We start from the raw sequence: 20,814 nt of genomic DNA, 5'->3' as shown, positions 1-20,814 counted from the left end.
CTCGTCTACTTTCTAAAAAAAAAAAAAAAATAAATAAATAAATAATTTTATATATATATATATATATATATATATATATATAATTTTTTTTTTGCATTATTAATTTATACACTTTTTAACCACAAAAACTCGTCTTGTCTTGCTTTGCAATGTGCGTGCATACTCCGGTTTAAGTCAGTTAAGGTCAAGTCAAAAAATTTCTATTGTACTTTTGCAGCAATGTAGGACAATTTTGAAGTTGGAGGAGAAAATGAGATGGGAATTTTTCGACATACCATAACTGTATTGAACCAGAGTGCACAGAGTATGCATGTGCATCGCAGAGCTATACAGTAAGAGCTTTTGAGGTTAAAAAGTATATAAATTACATTTTTTAAATGAAATGTTTTCCTCAAAAAGCAATTTCTTTTACGATTGAAGAAAGAAAGACATGAACATCTTGAAATGTCTTTCTCTTATGTTAAGAATGCGCTGTTGAGGTGCTTTTCTTTAACACCACAAAAACAGTTAACCTATTAAAAAAAAACATGTAACATTTAATAAAGGAGTATCAATGCGGATTCCTCGTCAATCCTGCAGCATGCAAAGCTTTTTTTTTTTATTTTAATATCGTAAGATGGCGGAGCACGAGAGAACAATGCAGTTGGAAGTATCTGCTCACTTAAACGATCTTACTCGCCTCAATCTGCTCAATCTTGGTGATGTCAGTGCCTTAAAGGATGTTATAATGGACAATTTCACATCCACAGATTAGAGCTGCACAATTAATCGTTAAAAGATCGCGATCTCGATTCGACCCCCCTCACAATCTTAATCCAGCATTTATACGATTCAGCCAATTATATTTTATTTATATATTACAAAACTTTTGCTAGCCTAATTACTGCACAGACTGCTGTGAGCTAATGCAGTGACAGGTTCGCCGTTCTCTCCAACATTACATAACCATTTAAACTTCATCTTCTGCGCACATTCTGTCAGATGCAATTCATGGCGCCTCTGTCTCAATATACTGTACAATTCACATGAAATGATAACTCAGCGGCAGAGTTCCACTCACGCAGCGGCGTAATGTCCACTGGGGACACGCTTTTCAAAGTCCCGTTGGTGTCCACCCACTTTCAAATGGTTTTGTTAAAGTAATTTCTTGTATTGTAGAATGCACGCTCAGCGCTGCCGAGTGTTTCGCGGGATTGTTAAAACGAAAGTAAAACTCGGACGCGCTTTCAGAAGCAATTTTAATACCCTGCGTTTAGAGAGCGACTCCCTAATGCGCTCAAATTAAGCTACATAAAATATCTAGGCTGTTATTAGTATGTGGGCTATAAGTTGTGTAGATAGCTCTGTATCATGCTTGGAAAATTCGGTCTCTATTAGCACTTTGAATATTGACAGAGTAGTACTTTGATCGTGCCAGATTTATGGACCGGCAGAGCAATGGAACAATATATGAGCATGACGATCCATTAACCCCTTAACTGTTACTCCCATTTTTGAACAGAGACGTGAAAATGAAGAATTGAATCTTAAATTTTTATAATTCGTAGACAAGAAAATTTAGTAATATGAATTTGATGTACATTTTCCATGTTAATTCAATGTCTGATTTTAAAATGGCGTTCCAAAGGATGCATTTTGAAATTTTAAGTTTTCATCTGATATATCATTTCTTATTATTTCTAATGTGTAATAGGGAAAAAAGGCAACAAGAAAGTCTGTCTGAGTAAAAGGTCAGAACTCCTGTTATGAAGTAGATTTTTGAGGTGCACTCGTCATAAATGAATCTATGAAACTCTTGTCATAAATTATTTTCCTACATAATTTGTAACACAAAAAAATGTCAAATATCTATTTAGGAGCCTTAGACCTTTCCAACGATATATAGTTTGTCATGATTAGATTAGGATTTATTTGTAAAATGGTGAAGTAAACTTGGGCATTCCACAGAGTGGACGTTGACAGCTATGAAAAAATGGTTGACACAAAAATAGGCTAGTGTTTCTAGCTAAGAATCTTTAAATCGCTTTACTCTGACATAATACCTTTGTATGTTTATTTTTTAATGTTTAATTTTTTTGTTTACATTATTACATTATTTTTCATTACATTTCTTTAAATTTAAAGCAAAGTTTATTTTGTCTTATTTCACTGCTATTTTACTGTTGTTTGTAAACTAATGTTCAGGGGTAAATCTTTAAAATAAAAAAAAGTTCTCCAGAATCGTGAGAGAATCGTGATCTTTTTCTGAGCAAAAAAATCGTGATTCTCATTTTATTCAGAATCGTGCAGCTCTACCACAGATGAAGGATCGGATGATGAAGTTACTAAAGAGGAGGAGTCCGATGATAGTCGGTGAACAGTTGCACTCCGCTCCCTTTTCTAAATGTAAACTTCAAGGTAGGCTACATTATTTGTGCTATCTAAACATACAAGGGGTGAACAAAAGTTCGGATAAAAGAAAACAGACATTAGTCTGTTTGTGTAACGATGCAGTATAGCCCTCCTGACTTGACAGACAACTCCCGTTAAACCTGTGAAGTAAAAGTGAAAGCCGTCTCAATTAGGGCTGTGCAATTAATCGAAATTCGGTTTCGATTTCTGCTTCAAACGATCATGAAAATGCAGTAATCGAGATGAAACGATTATTCTGCCCTTTTACCAGTGGTGCGCTTTCGCTCCTCCATAAAAGCCAAATTTCACATGCAAATCAGCTAAATCATGCAAGGTGGCTTTCATAAAATGGGACGTGATTGATTTATTAATGTTTCTTTGATGTTGTGTTTTTAATAGCACGTAAGAAAACTTGCGCTGTCCTTTGTTAATGCGCTCAGAGACGGAGCGGAACACGGACATGAAAGTTATCTTTTAGCTCAAGGTGCGCACCTAAACGGTCAAATACACGCAAAAATATTTCAAAATGAGGGGCTTGGTGATTATTCATGTAAACTCTTGTCAGTTATGTCTTAAATGAACATAAACAGTTGAGAATGAAAATCCGTGCGTAACAGTATAATGGGTCCGTGTGGAACACATAATATTCCTTCTGTCGTCTCTGTGCCTAATATGAATAAAACGTAAAAATACGTTTTATACAAGAAACATCACTCACTGCTCTTGAATGAAGGACATTTTTAGTTTTAATAAGAAACAAAGCATGTTTAACTATTAGAGTGAAGACATTGTTTTATTTTACATTCAAATTCAATTTCTGTAGTATTGTTAGACTACTTTAGACTTGCATAAAAGTATTCAGTATTTTTAAAGCACTGTTTGTTTTATTTGTATCTTTTTCTAGCTGTATTGCTATCTTTAAATTAATCACTGTGTAAAGTTTTGGAGCCTGTCATAATCGTTTAAATAATCGTGATTACAATATTGATCAAAATAATCGTGATTATGATTTTTGCCAAAATCGAGCAGCCCTAGTCTCAATTTAAACACGTTTTTCTCAAAAATCCATTCCTGAAAATCATAGCTATCAGCCAACTTCAGATATCCATAACTTCCGTTACGTTCTATTGAAAAAATAAAAGAGTTTTGGAAAGGGCTTGAACCCAGCTTTCATATGGCACCAAAATCTAAAAGAGGTAAAATTTCACCATGTGTTGGGTTTTCCTAGATCGCATGACATACAGGTGCATCTTAATAAATTAGAATGTGGAAAAGTTAATTTGTGTAATTCAACTAAAATTGTGAAACTTGTGTATTAAATAAATGTAATGCACACAGACTGAAGTAGTTTAAGTCTTTGGTTCTTTTAAATGTGATGATTTGGCTTACATTAGAATACTTCATGAGACCAATAAAAAACATTTGTAGTGAATTGTTGGCCTTCTGGAAAGTATGTTTATTTACTGTATATGCACTCAATACTTGGTAAGGGCTCCTTTTGCTTTAATTACTACCTCAATTCAGCGTGGCATGGAGGTGATTAGTCTGTGGCACCGTTGAGGTGATATGGAAGCCCAGGTTTCTTTGACAGTGGCCTTCAGCTCATTTGCATTTTTTGGTCTCTTGTTTCTTATTTTCCTCTTGACAGGTTCAGGTCTGGTGAGTTTGCTGGCCAGTCAAGCACACCAACACCATGGCCATTTAACCAACTTTTGGCAGTGTGGGCAGGTGCCAAATCTTGCTGGAAAATGAAATCAGCATCTTTAAAAAGCTGGTCAGCAGAAGGAAGCATGAAGTGCTCTAAAATTTCTTGGTAAACAGGTGCAGTGACTTTGGTTTTCAAAAAACACAGTGGACCAACATCAGCAGATGACATTGCACCCCAAATCTGTGGAAACTTAACTCTCATCTGAAAAGAGGACTTTGGACCATTGGGCAACAGTCCATTTCTTCTTCTCCTTAGCCCAGGTAAGATACATCTGACGTTGTCTGTGGTTCAGGCGCGGCTTAACAAGAGGAATACGACAACTGTAGCCAATTCCTTGACACGTCTGTGTGTGGTGGCTCTTGATGCCCTGACCCCAGCCTCAGTCCATTCCTTGTGAAGTTCACCCAAATTCTTGAAACAATTTTGCTTGACAAGCCTCTCAAGGCTGCGGTTCTCTTAGTTGGTTGTGCATCTTTTTCTTCCACACTTTTTCCTTCCACTCAACTTTGTTAACATGCTTGGATACAGCACTCTGTGAACAGCCAGCTTCTTTGGCAATGAATGTTTGTGGCTTACCCTCCTTGTGAAGGGTGTCAATGATTGTCTTCTGGACAACTGTCAGATCAGCAGTCTTCCCCATGATTGTGTAGCCTAGTGAACCAAACTGAGAGACCATTTTGAAGGCTCAGAAAACCTTTGCAGGTGTTTTGAGTTGATTAGCTGATTGACATGTCACCATATTCTAATTTATTGAGATAGTGAATTGATGGGTTTTTGTTACATGTGAGCCAAAATCAAAACAATTAAAAGAACCAAAGACTTAAACTAATTCAGTCTGTGTGCACTGAATTTATTTAATACACAAGTTTCATCATTTAAGTTGAATTACTGAAATAAATGAACTTTTTCATGACATTCTAATTTATTGAGATGCACCCGTATATATAATCGTCTCAGGGCTTTCATGTGATTATCACCAATCTCTGTCCACATAATGCTGAGACATAGAGAATGATAAATTGCAAAACGGGAAACAGGAAGTGTCTTCTAACTTTTGAATACATTGACCGATTTTGATGAAACTTAAGCTGTATGTCTATTAGTGATGCGCGGATGGCGGATATATCCACGGGCGCTGCGGATAATTCGTGGGTCGGGTAATAAAAAAATTTGCGGGTGGGTCGCGGGTGGATGAGATGAATCAAATTATGCAAATAGTAACTACATTTTCTAAAATTTGAACCTGTTTTAAATACTTTTTTCATCAGGCAGACGATTTCATTTGTGTGTGTTTACCTGGTCGAGAAGTTGCAGTGACAGAAACAGAAGCAGTGGCATTTCAGATCAAGTTTGAAGGGAGTTATGTCTGTGTTAATGCTATTGAGTATGGTAATGCAGTGGTGTAATGCATCAGTCTGCTTTCCGTTTACCCCATAGATATATATACGTAGATACCCCATTGGACCGCTCCAAGCACGTAGATGCGTCCACCATTTTGGAACGGTCCACTTGACGTCATTCACCATACTGTAGGTTCGCAGACCAACGGCTGTGCAGGACTGTGGCATTTCGAATATTCAGTGATTACTATGGTGATTTACTTAGATCTATGGGTGAATGACGTTGAGTGGACCGCAGCAAAATGGCGGACGGCTTACGTATAAAGGCCCATAGAAACAGTCGCTAATGAGGTATCTACGTATATATATCTATGGTTTACCCAATCTCCTCTGATGCACATCATTCAGTAGTCTCTGCATTAGCCAAAATCATGACAGTCAACCACATGAATAGCATGTGAATAAATGCAAATATTTCTTAAATAGTTTTTACTCCTTGCTGCTGTCGCCTCTATCTTGCTTAGTTGGGGACACTTAATTTCCAGCGATATTGTCAACTTGATTGCACAGATACTAGCTGAACTGAGCTGGATGATGACATCACTGAATCAACAATACTGACTGAAAATTGAGTGTTTATTATTGTCTTTCTGCATTATTGACACACTATTTTCGTATTGACATGATCTGTATTGTTAAAAGCACTATATAAATAAAGGTGAAGACTTGAAAGGTGACTAATTTTAACAACAGTCACCAAACTTCATGTACAGTTATCATCAAGTCAGAAAATTAGTCAGTAAAAAAAACTACAACTAACTAGAACTTTGGTTTGAATATAGATTTTTTTATTAGGCTGTAAACTTTTACATACTACTCCTACAGGATTTATGCAAGTTGCACAAAACTTTGTCAACATGATGCTAATTTGGAAACAGATTTTAGATTTCAGTGAAAATCGTGAAGTATACCCGGACCTGAAAGTGTTGTTTTCAAAGTGGTAACAAAGGTTTGGGCTCATCTGTTAAAACTGTGTGTGTTTATATAACTGGCAACGATAGAAAGCGGAGTTGTTTCACTGAAGATAAAAGCTTATTGTATTACATACAATATTATGAGAAAGAGATGAATTGAGATAGAGGAGGCTTGCAGTAATATATCAAGTCAATGTTTTAATAAACTGACAGCTCGGATGCCAAGATTATGCAGAACTGCAATAGCTGCTAATGGTGGATATTTTGATTGATAGAAAATTTAAGTTTTTCTAGGGCGTTTCTAAACTTTTGGAGGGCATTGTAGATGATGGATGGATTGCATGATACATTTTAGTAAGATGTATCTTTCATTTTACTCTATGTAATTAGAACTTGTAGTGGCGCAAAAGAGATGATCGCATGTACATGCGCACCACACTCCCAGACAGGCATAAAACATAAAAGAGTGCCAAAACACTATTTATTATTATTGTTTCATGAAAAATAATGTTTCTTTGTTTCTTATCAGAAATAAAAAAATGCACAAAGCTTATTGCGGAAAGCACTAAGCTCCCGGTGTTCAGTGGATTTATTGGAGCCCACCACAGACCTTTCCATGAGTGAAATCACCTCCTTTACAAATCCCTCAAGCACCCAAAGCTATTTTAGACAGCAGTCATGCGCGCATGAGCAAAAAGCACACAGCTGCATTTGGGTGTCATCTCAAGGTCTTTAGAATAAACCCATATTTTGGGAAGCCTTCTGTGTGAGGGCAATCCAGAGCTGGAATGCTGGAAAATTCAATACAAGCACCATAAATGTTTTTATCCATATTTTTCAGTACTAAGGGAAAAAAAGTATTTAAGGAAAGGACGTGTGGCCAAGTATGGTGACCCATACTCGGAATTTGTGCTCTGCATTTAACCCAATCAAGAGCACACACACTGTGAACTCACAGCCGGAGCAGTGGGCAGGCATATTGCTGCGGCACTCGGGGACCAGTTGGGGTTTCGGTGCCTTGCTCAAGAGTCTCACCTCACGGTATTGAGGGTGAAAGAGAGCGCTGGTTATTCACTCTCCCCACCAACAATCCTTGCCAGACCTGAGACTTGAACCCGCAACCTTCGGGTTACAACTCCGGCTCTCTAACCATTAGGCCATGACTGCCCATACATGACCATTTTTTAAATAAACATGTCATCTTGGATTTTATTATATATTAAACTCATCTAGTGTATTCTGGGATTGCCTTCTCTGAGGATACATGCAATGCAGCCATAAAATCTGGTTAAAATTAATCAGCCTAGGACGCAACATATTTAAGTTACCTACATTTATACACCAAATGCAAAATAAATAAGCTATAGGAAATGCAAATTCACAACCATACAATCCAGAGCTGTCATCATGGATAGAAGAAGAACAGGATAGAGAAGAAACAAGTGCAACAATCATTTTAGCAATAAACGTAAAAAAAAAAAAAAAAAAAAAAAGTCACCAAATCTGCAGCGCAGAAGGACATGTGAGGCTCACATTTTATTTGCTGATAAAAAATTCTATGTTCACTGAAGAAAAAAAGTTTTTTTTGGCATGTAAATGTTCTTATCTGATGTAAGTAACTCTATAAGAATCTATTATTTCTATTCAAAATCTTTTTGCTAAATATTTGCATGTGGTGTGAAAGGGTCTTTGCTGCATCTATCGATTTTGGAACATAGCAACAGCTATATAATGTCATAGCAATTGAAAAATGTATTACTTTTACAAGATATCTGCAGATGAATTAATTCAACTTCTGATAAAAAAGAACTGTCTAACAAACCTAAAAATTAAATGTAGCTCTCTGCTCTTTATACATGTTTTTCAGACAACAAATTATTACCAGCATGTTAATTGCTGACATCAGAACAGTTAAGCAGGCAAAGAAACGATGGACTATGCTGCTCTACACATTTGCTACTAATCTAGAGATAACCATTCTGGTAAATAGTGTAAAACTATGAAAGTGGGGTATTAGGCAACAGTATGAAAGGCTGTTATTTCAGAGTGTAATGGAAGCTGGCCCATGAGGCCCTGCTTGCATACTGCAAATAAGAACTACCCGCAGGTCTCAAAATGCCTACAGAGTGACAAATTGCACTTATTACATAAACAAAAAATAAAAAATCTGCACTTGCTAAAATTGTTAATGTTCTTAATTTTTAAACATGCCAACGAACTACTGCAAGTCCCTGTATAGTAAGCTTTGTGAAACAAAACACAAACTCCTTCCACATTCACATTATCATTATTATTATTATTTTATACTATTGAGTGTTAAGACTGTGTTCACACTTACTGCCATGACCAGTTCAAAAGGATGTTTGTACACCCTCACTGGGGACTGATATTTCTGCACCATGGTGGAGCCTACAATGGTACTGAAAACCTAAAAAGAAAAAAGCCAAGAAAGCAATCAAACATTCCATCTTATGTAAGAAACCCAGCAGATTTGGCCTGGTTTCTCAGAATTAGTATTATTACATAACACAAGTAAATCAGCACAGCATGTGGAAACATAAATTTCTATAAGCAAATACCTACATTTGAGTAAAGAATACCTAATCTTTAATATGTAATGAACAAAATGTCTAGTAGCATGTTGGAAGAAAATTAACTTCAGAAATGCCCAGTTCAGGCAATTGTATGTTGATTACTTTTCCTGATTACACAAACGAAAATCAGAATAATAAAATACTTTAAAAAAAATCTTTAGGGGGTTGTTTTTTCCCTGTGTACGAATTTATATTGTAGACAGATACATGCAAGTTATCCTCAACTTGCCTATCCTCTAATTTGCAACTAAATACTCATTTAAGTTTGTTAACTTTTTTATGTCTCATTAACAAGTGAAATTAAAATGTTATAACAGCTATCCTACCTGCCCAATACCAACACATACAGACTTATTATTTGCACAGCATTTACTGTGTGGATATCTTATTGGGCATGTGGGAATAAATACTTCCCTGAATCAAGGTACATCATGTTATACAGATAACAAGGGAAAAGGGAATCAAACAACTGGTATTTCATGAAAAAACAGGCTACCCAATGATGCACTACACTGGTATATTACTGCCAATAATATCATTTACTATCCTAACACTCTGGTCTAGATTAAACAATGACATAAAACCCATTCGTGTGAACTATACTGACATTAAACTAGATGAAACTGTATATACTCTACCATGTTTTGGGTGTGATCTGTGTAAACAAAATGACAGTTACATAAAATAATCATAATTTAATGTGCGTTTTCTAAACCAAGAAACAACTTGTCATTATAACATATCAGGCATAGAACTGTCTCTCTAAATAATTGTAATGTCTGCTTATTTCTCCACATTTGTTTTATGTTATGAATTAACATGTTTCAGCTCTGTGGCTACCCCAGTTAACGTTAGCCGGTTAGCACACACAGTAACGTTACCTTGCCGTCTTTTAACGTCCTTCACTTTTTAAACTCAAACACAAAACTCATTTTTCTTTTAATCCTTAAATATGTGTTCTTTAATCGCTATATGATTGAATATTTTATTATTACAGCAAGGCACATACATTCATAATGGTCATTATCGGAGACGGCTAACGTGCTAACTGTGTTAGCAAACATTAGACAGTTTAGCGGTGATCTGCCGGTTGAAAATAATATGACATTTTTACATTGTTCCATCAATATCTAATTTCAGACACATTCTGTAGCAGTGATTTAAGCTGCTTGTTTTTTGTTATATACTTTCAAAATCTACTTACTGAAACAAACTATGAGGAACTGAAAACAGATAATTCGTAGCAGAAGATAAAGCAGTCCTTATGAATGTTAAAGATGTTTTGTAGGTTCTAGATGTTAGGATTGGTGGGTTCTGAAATATCCATGACTGAGATGATCTCTCTAAATAAAAACTGAGCAGTGATTCTGATTAGACCAAGTCCGGACTCACGGATCCTCTGGCTCTGCTGCTGAATCTGCTCCATCATACACTGACTGGCAGCAGTAAAAAACACTGCTCCTCCTCCTCAGTATTTTTCCGCACAGTCTAGTTTGATGTAGTTGTCATCGCCACCATGCGACTGGCCGATAAACATACACCACAAGAAAATTCATCTTTGTAAACCCATTCCTGCCTAACAAAGTGCGTACGCTGTCATGGGAAAACAACTATAATTATACCTCGCGTATTGTTAAAACATATTAAATATATGAAAACAAATACTCCATCCTGTTTGTACAAGATATTCAACAGAAGCTTATGCTTTAAATATTATACTATTTTAATGATAATTTTCATTTAAATGGGAGTCTACATTTTAATCAGTTTTAATAATTTTGATAAACATGACAGTAGGCTTGTTTGAGATAACTAACTACGCAGCGCCTCACCTCGCCTGAAATTTAGGCGAGAGTAGGCGGCTGCAGTGAGGGGAGGAGTGAAGTAAGTGAGTGCAGTCAAGATGGACAGTTCTGACCTCTCGAAGTGGAACAGATAACTACGAGATTAAAGGCGGATATATATGGGGTTATTTTTGTGTCTTTATTATTCAAACAAACGTACTGTGTTTGAGAGTAAAACTAATTATTTTGTAATAAAAAAAATAAAAGTTTGCAAAAAAAAAAAGTCTTCTTAAATCTCAAAAGTGAAGAGATCGATAACAAAATTATTTGCAGTGCGTGTCAATTTTTTTACAACTTTTTAATTTTCTTTGTGCACTTCAAACGCTTTTCATCGCGAAACCACAAAAGTTGCTCTCTTTTCTGCTGTCTTTTTTTGCGGGTCTAAATTTTTTGTTTGCAAGTTGAAAAGTTTTGCTTGCGAGTAAAGATGAATCTCAGTGGGCGGTCTCTACCTACCAGGATGAAAGGCCTTTTTCTATTGGTCACTCTCGATTGAAGTGACCACGCCCACTACGTTTCCCCGCTGCTGCCGCAGTCAGTCTGACCAAAGAACTATACTCTTTGGTCTGACTGAGGAGCGAGTGAGTGAGGTTCTATCAGCTATGGCGAACAAAAGGGTGTTTACTGAGGAAGGAGGAAGATAACTAATTTAACGTCTTAAACTGAGTGACAAGTGAATTTATGTAGTCTCTCTTCTCATGCTCACCCATTTAAATACGTGACATTAGCTAAGCTCGTTAGTTTAGTTTTGATAGATGATGATTGTAATCAACGTAAAGACCACCATGACCACCAGCAGGAGTCGTACAGTAGCGGTATCAACATTAAGTGACATGGCATCTGATGCACGGAAGCTGCGGCAGCAGTGACCGTGACACAGTCCATCGGCACATGTCACAAGTGTCACTGGCACTGAGCAGTGGCATGTGCCAGTGGCTCCAGTGCGTCAGATGCCATGTCACTTAATGTTAATACTGCCTCTGAGTCGTAACATGAAGTAACGCCGTGCAAGTGTCCGTTATTACTGATGCGCAAACGCACTGTATATGCACTACTCACAATACATCATATTTCTGCTTATACACAGTTCAGTTTATTCTCGTAGTTATATTCAGCGAGTGTTTTATAATGAATGCTCACGTGTTTTTAATAAGTTTGTCAGGATCATTGGTGTTTATGTACATATGGGCATCAGACGCTCCAAAACACCCTTTTCTTTTTTCATCTGTGAGGACCCAACCTAGCGATTTGCCAGGACCTTGCTCGCTAATCTAAACTAATCTAAAAATATTAAAATAATGGCCTGACGCTTTACTATTGGGGCTCTGGCAGCTAACGTTAGCTACACTGGCTAATTAAACCTATTCAAAGGTATCACCGAACTACAGACGAGCTTAGCTAATGTTACATATTTAAATGGGTGAGCATGAGAAGAGAGACTACATAAATTCACTTGTCACTCAGTTTAAGACGTTAAATTAGTTATCTTCCTCAGTAAACACCCTTTTGTTCGCCATGGCTGATAGAACCTCACTCGCTCGCTCCTCAGTCAGACTGACTGCGGCAGCAGCGGGGAAACGTAGTGGGCGTGGTCACTTCAATCGAGAGTGACCAATAGAAAAAGGCCTTTCATCCTGGTAGGTAGAGACCGCCCACTGAGATTCATCTTTACTCGCAAGCAAAACTTTTTAACTCGCAAACAAAAAATTTAGACCCGCAAAAAAAGACAGCAGAAAAGAGAGCAACTTTTGTGGTTTCGCGATGAAAAGCGTTTGAAGTGCACAAAGAAAAATAAAGATTGTAAAAAAATTGACACGCACTGCAAATAATTTTGTTATCAATTTCTTTATTTTTGAGATTTAAGAATACTTTTTTTGGAAACTTTTATTTTTTTAATTACAAAATAATTAGTTTTACTCTCAAACACAGTATGTTTGTTTGAATAATAAAGACACAAAAATAACCCCATAGATATCGCGTTATTCACACTCATGCGCTGTGTTGCTAATAAACATAGGCTGTATCCGAAATCGCGCGCCAATTGAATTCCCGCGTCTCACCAAAAGATGGCACCCGCAGCTGAATCATCATCCATCCGTTCATTTTACAACGCTCTGGTAATACAGCGTACAACACAGATACAAGTTTGTTGTAAATTGATTATTAAATTGTTTAACTAGGGTTTCTACAAAATTTCTGTGACAGAGTTAATAAAGGTCCACTGAAGTGCCTTGAAACACGCAGCGTTATTCTGTGTAGTGAAGTTATTTCAACTGAAACAAAAACCTATTGCCCAGCCCCGCCCACTTCTTTTGAATAGCCAATAGCGTTCCAAATATATCTGCTAGGGCCAGAGCCTTTGAGCTCGTGGATATCGCGTAATTCACACTCATGTGCTGTGTTGCTAATAAACATGATATAATTTCAACTCTGTTTTTATATGAAAATAAATATGATGAACAAGACACTCGAGTATTTATCATCTATTTTTTTTTTTACTTTAATGAAAACTTTTTACTTTAAAACCAAACACTGTCATAGTGTTTGGGAATATTCATGCATAATTTAAATACATAATCACATGAAGTCAGATAAAAAAAATAAAACATTTTAGAAGAGAACATCACGATTGCGTTGAACCAATGAGCATTAAACTGTGTCGTCAGCCAGTCATTTCCCATTGTGCTTTTGGTTAGCGCAGTAGGTTGAGAGTTACTGCGCAATCCGCAGCTGCCTCGCCATCGCAAGAGTTTTTTGGCCCACGTCAGCATGACATCAGAGCAAGTCGAACGTAACTCAGTCACTTTTCTAACCAGTATGCATCTCAGGGTAATCAATTTTGTTTGTTTGTTTGCTCATCTCAACGAGCCTAATAACATTAAGAGTTCATCAAATTAGTTTTTACTGTTGTGTACCAATTTGTGCACATCAGCGAAAATCATGATACAGTTATGGCGCTTTTCCACTACACAGTACCAGCTCGACTCGGCTCTGTTTGGTTTTCCACTGTGTAAAAGTTGTACCTGTACCTCCACAATAGTACCTGGTTGTCATAGCGACGCTGCAGGAAACTGCCGTGACGTAATCTACTCGACACACACCCGCTGTCTGCACCTCCTCGTTTGACCACGGCGTATTCTTCCGAGTTGCCATAATATGTAGTGGATTGGATATGTCACGCAATCTCTGGCCAAACTTTTTAAAAATGGCGGGGTTATTCTGGATATTATTGCTGGCGCGTGCAATGATGACGCAGTGAATAGTGATGATTCTCTCTGACCAATCAGCAGTCTGCTGTGTTTTCACGTCACATTTTAGTATCGCCTCAGCTCGCTTGGAACCTCGCCGGAGGTGATACGAAAAAAAGTACCTGGAAGCCGGTACAGGTACAACTTTTACACAGTGGAAAACCAAACAGAGCTGAGTCGAGCCGAGGCGAGCTGGTACTGTGTAGTGGAAAAGCGCCATTAGTGTCTTTATCAGAGTTTGTGCAGCTCAAAGCTGTTAAATAAATTCTATTTTTAGACTATCCATCCTTTTTGCAACGAGCTTATCAGTCTTGGTCAGTCACGTGTATTTTTGATTTTTTTGTAATGTCGCTGAGGTGCCATTTTGAAGGTAATAGGGTGTGTCCGAAAGCCTAGCCAGCGTGCGACTTGCTGCCTCACTGCCCTGTCAGGCAATAGGTGTGTTCGAAATGTCATATGCTTAAAAAGTCAATAATCACTTCACAGACAGCAGAGACACACAGAGTCTGTGGCAAGCTATTTAGAACATCACTGACTACAAGCCCCCACAACAGTTCTGTGATGAAGACACATCCCTCCCGGACGCACTCAGCCACTTTTATTCACGGTTTGAAATGAAGAATGACACACCTGCACAAAAACTGCCCACACCTCCCAATCAGGCACTCTGTCTTTCTCCAGCTGATGTAAAGATGACCCTATCTAGGATGAACCCACGCACCTGGCCGTGTACTGAGAGACTGTGCTACAAAACTGACAGATGTCCTAACAGATATCTTCAACACCTCACTGAGCCAGGCAGTCATCCCCACATGTCTCCAGTCCACAACTATCATACCGGTATCAAAGAAATCACCTGTGTCCTGTCTCCTGACTACCATCCCACAGCTCTGACTCCAATCATGATGAAGTGCTTTGAGAGGTTAGTCAGGCACAACATCAAACCCAGCCTCCCCAACACACTCGATCTGCTCCAGTTTGCATGGCATCTAAACCGTTCTATGGACGATGCAATTTCTTCCATCTTCCACCTAGCTCTTACCCACTTAGAAAACAACTCTTATGTTAGAATGCTGTTCCTCGACTTCAGCTCATCATTCAACACAATAATCCCACAACAGCTCATTCATAAACTAAACCTGCTGGGCCTTGACAATTCCCTCTGTAATTGGATTCTGGACTTTCTATCCGGAAGTCCATGTTGGCCACAACACCTCGAGCACTACCACACTGAGCACAGGTGCCCCACATGGCTGTGTGCTCAGCCCGCTGCTCTTCACGCTGCTGACACACAACTGCACTGCCAAGTTCAGCTCTAACCACATCATCAAGTTTGCTGATGACACAACAGTGGTAGGTCTCATCAGCAACAACGATGAAACACACTACAGTGAGGAAGTGGCACAGCTGGCTGAATGATGTAACACTCATAATAACCTGTCCCTCAATGTGGGGAAAACAAAGGAGATTAAGATGGACTTCAGGAGAAACTCTGTTGACCGCTCCCCACTGACCATTGACAACTCGACTGTGGAGAGAGTCAGCACCTGGACCACCAACACCATGTCACTTTCCAAGAAGGCACAATAGCCATCAGGAATACCATTAGGAAGACATACCGGAGCATCAGATCTGCCAGACTGCTTATCAGCTTTTTCCCCCAGGCTGAACTCAAATCACCCCGCCCCCCTCTGAAACCCCATACAAACCCCCTACCTCCCGAAATATGGACCACCCCCCCCCCCCCATCACCACATGAAAAATGTTAAAAACCTCTAAAACATTGTGCAATTCTGAGTGTGCTACACATAGGTGAGTGGGCTGGACAAACCACCTGTCGAAAACACACTCTTTTCTCTCTATATGCACCAGACACTTTCTTATAAATGCTCCATTTTACAAGGACTTAATAAGATAACACAAATGTATAGCTGCGAATGCACCACAGATCATATTGCACTTCTTGCTTTTTAACCTTAAATACCTCTTTTGCACAATATCTTGTACAGTTATTATGTAAAGTACTTGTCTTAGGTTATGTGTATAGTCAGTTATTTATAGTATATGTATAGTGTCAAGATTTGGTAAATGAGGACCCAAACGCAGAATGAACAGTTTGACAGTTTATTGACTGGACAGGGCAAACAAGAGGAAGGGCAGACAGTCGCACACACGCCTCCAGGCGTCCATAATGGGCAACGGCCAAGGGGGTATAAACTGGGAGGGTGGGTGGGGTGGCGGGTTGGGAAACCCAGAGTAGCCAGGGGAACTTGGAGGAAAAGGAAAAGTCCAGGGGGTTGGCTTGGGACAGAGGAGGGGGGAGGCCACCTTAAAGGCCCACTAGGTCCAGGAAACACAGGGGGTGGGATGGGAGGGCCAGGAAAACCTCTAGAAGCCCCTCTAGGTCTGTGGGTGCTCTTGATTTGAGGGAGCTTGGGACTTGGCTTGAGAGTCAAATCCGGGAAGCCCTCCAGGGCTACTGGAACTGGTTTAGGGGATGAATCCGGGGACTCGGGAACGGCGGCCATCTTGGCCGGAAACTCAGGATTGGCGGCCATCTTGGCCGGGGACTTGGGATCGGCGGCCCTCTTGGCCGGGGATACAAGATCAACGGCCATCCTGGCCGGGAACTCGGGAACAGCGGCCTCTTTGGCCGGGGGCTCAGAATTAACGGCCATCTTGGCCGGGGATACAGGATCAACGGCCATCCTGGCCGGGAACTCGGGAACAGCGGCCTCTTTGGCCGGGGGCTCAGAATTAACGGCCATCTTGGCCGGGGATTCGGGATCGACGGCCATCCTGGCCGGGGACTCGGGATCGGCGGCCTTCTTGGCCGGGGATACAGGATCAACGGCCATCTTGGCCGGGAACTCAGGAACGGCGGCCTCTTTGGCCGGGGGCTCAGAGTTGGCGGCCATCTTGGCCGGGGATTCGGGATTGACTGCCGTCTTGGCCGGGGACTCAGGAATAAAAGAATCAAAAGAATAAAAGTAAATAAATGTAAACTAGAATTTAAACAAGAGACCAGAAGAGCTAGGTAAAACAAAAATAAAGATTATCAAAAAGACTAGAACGGGAAAGGCAAAAACTAGGGCTCAGAAGAAAAAAAAACTAAAACTAGACTAAAGGGGAAAAAACACTGAGAGTTATCTAGGACTGGACCGAAAAATCTCAAAGATTAGAATACACAAACTCACAAAACGAACCAGCAAAGACAAGAGGGAAGGAGCACAATATAAAGGGAGGAAAGGACATGAGGATCAGGTGAGTACAATTAGACAAACGAGGACCAGACGAGAAAAACAGGTGACAACACTCAGACCAACTAGGACTAAACAAGGGGGCGTGGCAACAGATAACAAGGAGGCAGGACGAGGGGAGCACATGGCAAACATAAACAAAGACACAGCCATGTGCTGACACACAAGACAAACAAGGAAACATTAAACAAAGACAAGACAGACAGGGCTGTCAGGGCAGGATCATGACATATAGTTAGTAAGTTAGCTATGTATAGGTTTAAAAATTGCTCTTATGTTTAGTGTTGTATGTTTATATTTGGGTCGGTGACAAAAAGGGGTTGGCAAAAATCTTTAAAAAACTTTTAAAAGCATTTGTGTCAGTATTTTGTCTCTGTTCTGTTCTGTTTTCCTAGTGTTTTTCCCCCTCTGTTTCTAGTCCTTATGGTTTAGTCCTTGTCTCCCCCTTTTGGTTTAGTCTTAGTTAGGGCCCGAGCCCAAAAGGGCGAAGAAGGGCGAAGGCCCTATTGTTCTTCTAAGGATTCTTATTTGTTTTTTTTTTAGGGCCTGAGCCCAAAAGGGCGAAGGCCCTATTGTTTTTCTAAGAATTATTATTAGGGCCCGAGCCCAAAAGGGCGAAGGCCCTATTGTTTTTCTAAGGATTATTAGGGCCCGAGCTCAGAATGGGCGAAGGCCCTATTGTTCTTCTAAGGATTCTTATTAGGGCCCGAGCCCAGAATGGGCGAAGGCCCTCTTGTTTTCCTAAGGATTCTGGGCAAAGGCCCTCTTGTTTTCCTAAGGATTCTTATTTTTAGGGCCCGAGCCCAAAAGGGCGAAGGCCCTATTGTTCTTCTAAGGATTCTTATTAGGGCCCGAGCCCAAAAGGGCGAAGGCCCTATTGTTCTTCTAAGGATTCTTATTAGGGCCCGAGCCCAAAAGGGCGATGGCCCTATTGTTTTCCTAAGGATTCTTATTAGGGCCCGAGGCCAAAAGGGCGAAGGCCCTATTGTTTTTCTAAGGATTATTAGGGCCCGAGCCCAAAAGGGCGAAGGCCCTATTGTTCTTCTAAGGATTCTTATTAGGGCCCGAGCCCAAAGGGGCGAAGGCCCTATTGTTCTTCTAAGGATTCTTCTTTCCTTTTTTTTTTTTTTTTTTGTTAACCTTCCGGGCACTTAAGGGGATCTTAACATGCTCAAAAACTCTTGAGAATTTGTACACACGTCGGAATCTGCGGCCATCAGGACGCCACAGAGGCTGGTACCGGGGCGTGGCAAGGGGACTCTACGGCGCCCCCTGGAATTTTGAGGGCCATATAGCACACATACTTGAACGTACACATATGAAACTCGGTACACATATAGAACTCATCGAGCTGAACAACTTTTGTACTCTATGTCATGGGCTGAACGCAACAGGAAGTGAGATATTTAGGGCTGTGTAAAAAGCGCATGCTCTGGAATTTAATGTACTCCTCCCAGGATTTCCATAGGATTGTCACCAAACTCGGTCAGCATGATCTCAAGACATTGGGGATGCTAAATTGCGAGGGGATTTTTGATATCTCGAACGGTTTGGCCGTGGCAAGGCGACAAAGTTATGGCAAGAAATGAGAAACAGGAAGTGTCTAATAACTGTTGCACACATTGCCTAATTCTGATGAAACTTCACCAGATTGTTCGTTGTATGATGCCGATTCCATAAATGTGACTATTATGAGTCAAAGTTATAGCGCCACCAACTGGCAGCAGGAAGCGTGTCATTTTCAAAATGCTTTGAAATCAGCCTCTTAATTTTACTTGATTTTCTTTAAACTTCATCAAAATCATGTCAAAACACGGCCGATAAGAATATGTAAAGGGGTCGATGATAAATCAAATGCTGTTGCCATGGCAACGTGTCAAACTTTAAAATTAGATTCCTGTCTTTTCGAGGCAGATAACATGCTTAGAATTTAATGAAACTCAACACACACATCAATATTAATGATAGTTAGAAACTGGCAAAAAGTCATAAATGGGCGTGGAGCAGGCACTCTATAGCGCCATCTTTTGACAAAAGTTGGGGGGTTAGTTTTTCCTACAGTCACCAAACTCTGTACATATATTGATCTCATCAATCTGGACAACTTTCTAAATTAAACTCATTAGCTAAGACCAACAGGAAGCCGGCTATTTTGATTTGAATGTGGATTTTTGGAAAAATCAGGCTGTAAACAAATTCACACTCCTTCTAAGAACAACAAGCTTTTCACACCAAACTTTTTTACCATGAAGAGAAGATTCTGAAGATGTTAAATTGCGAGCGGATTTGGGATATCTTGAACGGTGTTGGCGTGGTGATTTTTTAAAGATGTAGTAAAAAACAAAACCCTAATTTTTTATATCTTTAAAGTGCAGCATCCAAACTCTTTAAAACTTTTTTCACACAGAGATCTAATCATTATGAGCAAGTGCTGGTAATATCATAATTATTCAAGCTTCTATGAATTAAAGAAAATTAAAAAAATAAATCAGTAACCTGCTGTCACTGGGCTGACAGTCTGTGTTCAGTCACTACAGAATGACAGTCAGAGTGACTAAAGGGGGGAGGGGTGAAAGGGAGAGAGGGAGAGAGAGTGCTGTCTTGCAATAGATAGACCATCTTTGAGAAAGATATGCACATATATGTAGTGTAATCGACATAAATATGTCTGATCTTTGAGAGTCTGATATTTTGAGAAAATATAAAGGGTCACTAAGTCTTTCATTGTTTGTATTTTGCAGTTGTTTTTTTTTATTTATTTTTTACTGAACTATACCATGAACTTGTCCTATTCAGTCACATAGCAAAAGATTAAGAAAAATACAACTTTTTAGCATGAGCGGTTTATCTTCATTGATAGACATTTATTTTCATAGTGTTATTTATTGAATATAAAATTTAAATTAACAATTTCAAGACAAACTTGGACAACAAAACAAACTTTGCTGTTATCTGTTTAAAACATCTGAAAATTATACCATTTTAAGATGTTATATATATATATTGCCCCATTACTGTCACGTATCAGCCGTTCCTCACGCACTCATCTTCACTAATCACCGTCACCTGGACCCAATCACCCGCGCACCTGTCTGCAATCATCCACCAGCACATAAAAGCCACTCTCCACACACCACTCATGGTCCGGGCTCGTTCCCACGAAAGCGGACTGTAGTGTCTCTCTCATTGGAGTGTCGCTATCAAAATATCTACCTGATTGTACTTACCTGAACTCTGTCTCGTTCCAGTTCCAGTCTTCTGTGTCTTCTCAGTTCCAGTCGTCAGTGGTGTGTGGCCGTTAGCTGACTTCCACGTCAGCGGAGGTTGGTGGATTCACGGACTCTCAAGTATACCTCCTTCGATCGTTCTTGGAATCCTCCCGTCTCGCCACCTACAAAGAAAAGGATCTGTTATTCCCATCAAGTTCCAAACCGGCTCTGAAACCTTCCTACTAT

General features: G+C 39.5%; 1 protein-coding gene across 2 annotated transcripts in view; it reads right to left on the bottom strand.

Moving 5' to 3' along the window:
- Positions 1 to 10,422, bottom strand: part of LOC141347107 (SEC14-like protein 1) — a 123,817-nt gene extending 113,395 nt beyond the window's left edge. For both annotated transcript variants that reach the window (XM_073852093.1, XM_073852094.1), the window contains exons 1-2: positions 10,212 to 10,422; positions 8,752 to 8,841 (exon numbers count right to left, since the gene is read on the bottom strand). In XM_073852093.1, coding sequence (XP_073708194.1) covers positions 8,752 to 8,814 — 63 coding nt within the window. In that variant the 5' untranslated portion in view covers positions 8,815 to 8,841; positions 10,212 to 10,422. The remainder of the gene's footprint in view (positions 1 to 8,751; positions 8,842 to 10,211) is intronic.
- Positions 10,423 to 20,814: the final 10,392 nt, after the last annotated feature.

Source organism: Garra rufa, chromosome 12, assembly GCF_049309525.1.
Source record: "Garra rufa chromosome 12, GarRuf1.0, whole genome shotgun sequence".
NCBI classification, from domain to species: domain Eukaryota; kingdom Metazoa; phylum Chordata; class Actinopteri; order Cypriniformes; family Cyprinidae; genus Garra; species Garra rufa.
This window is presented reverse-complemented; position numbering and strand designations above follow the sequence as displayed.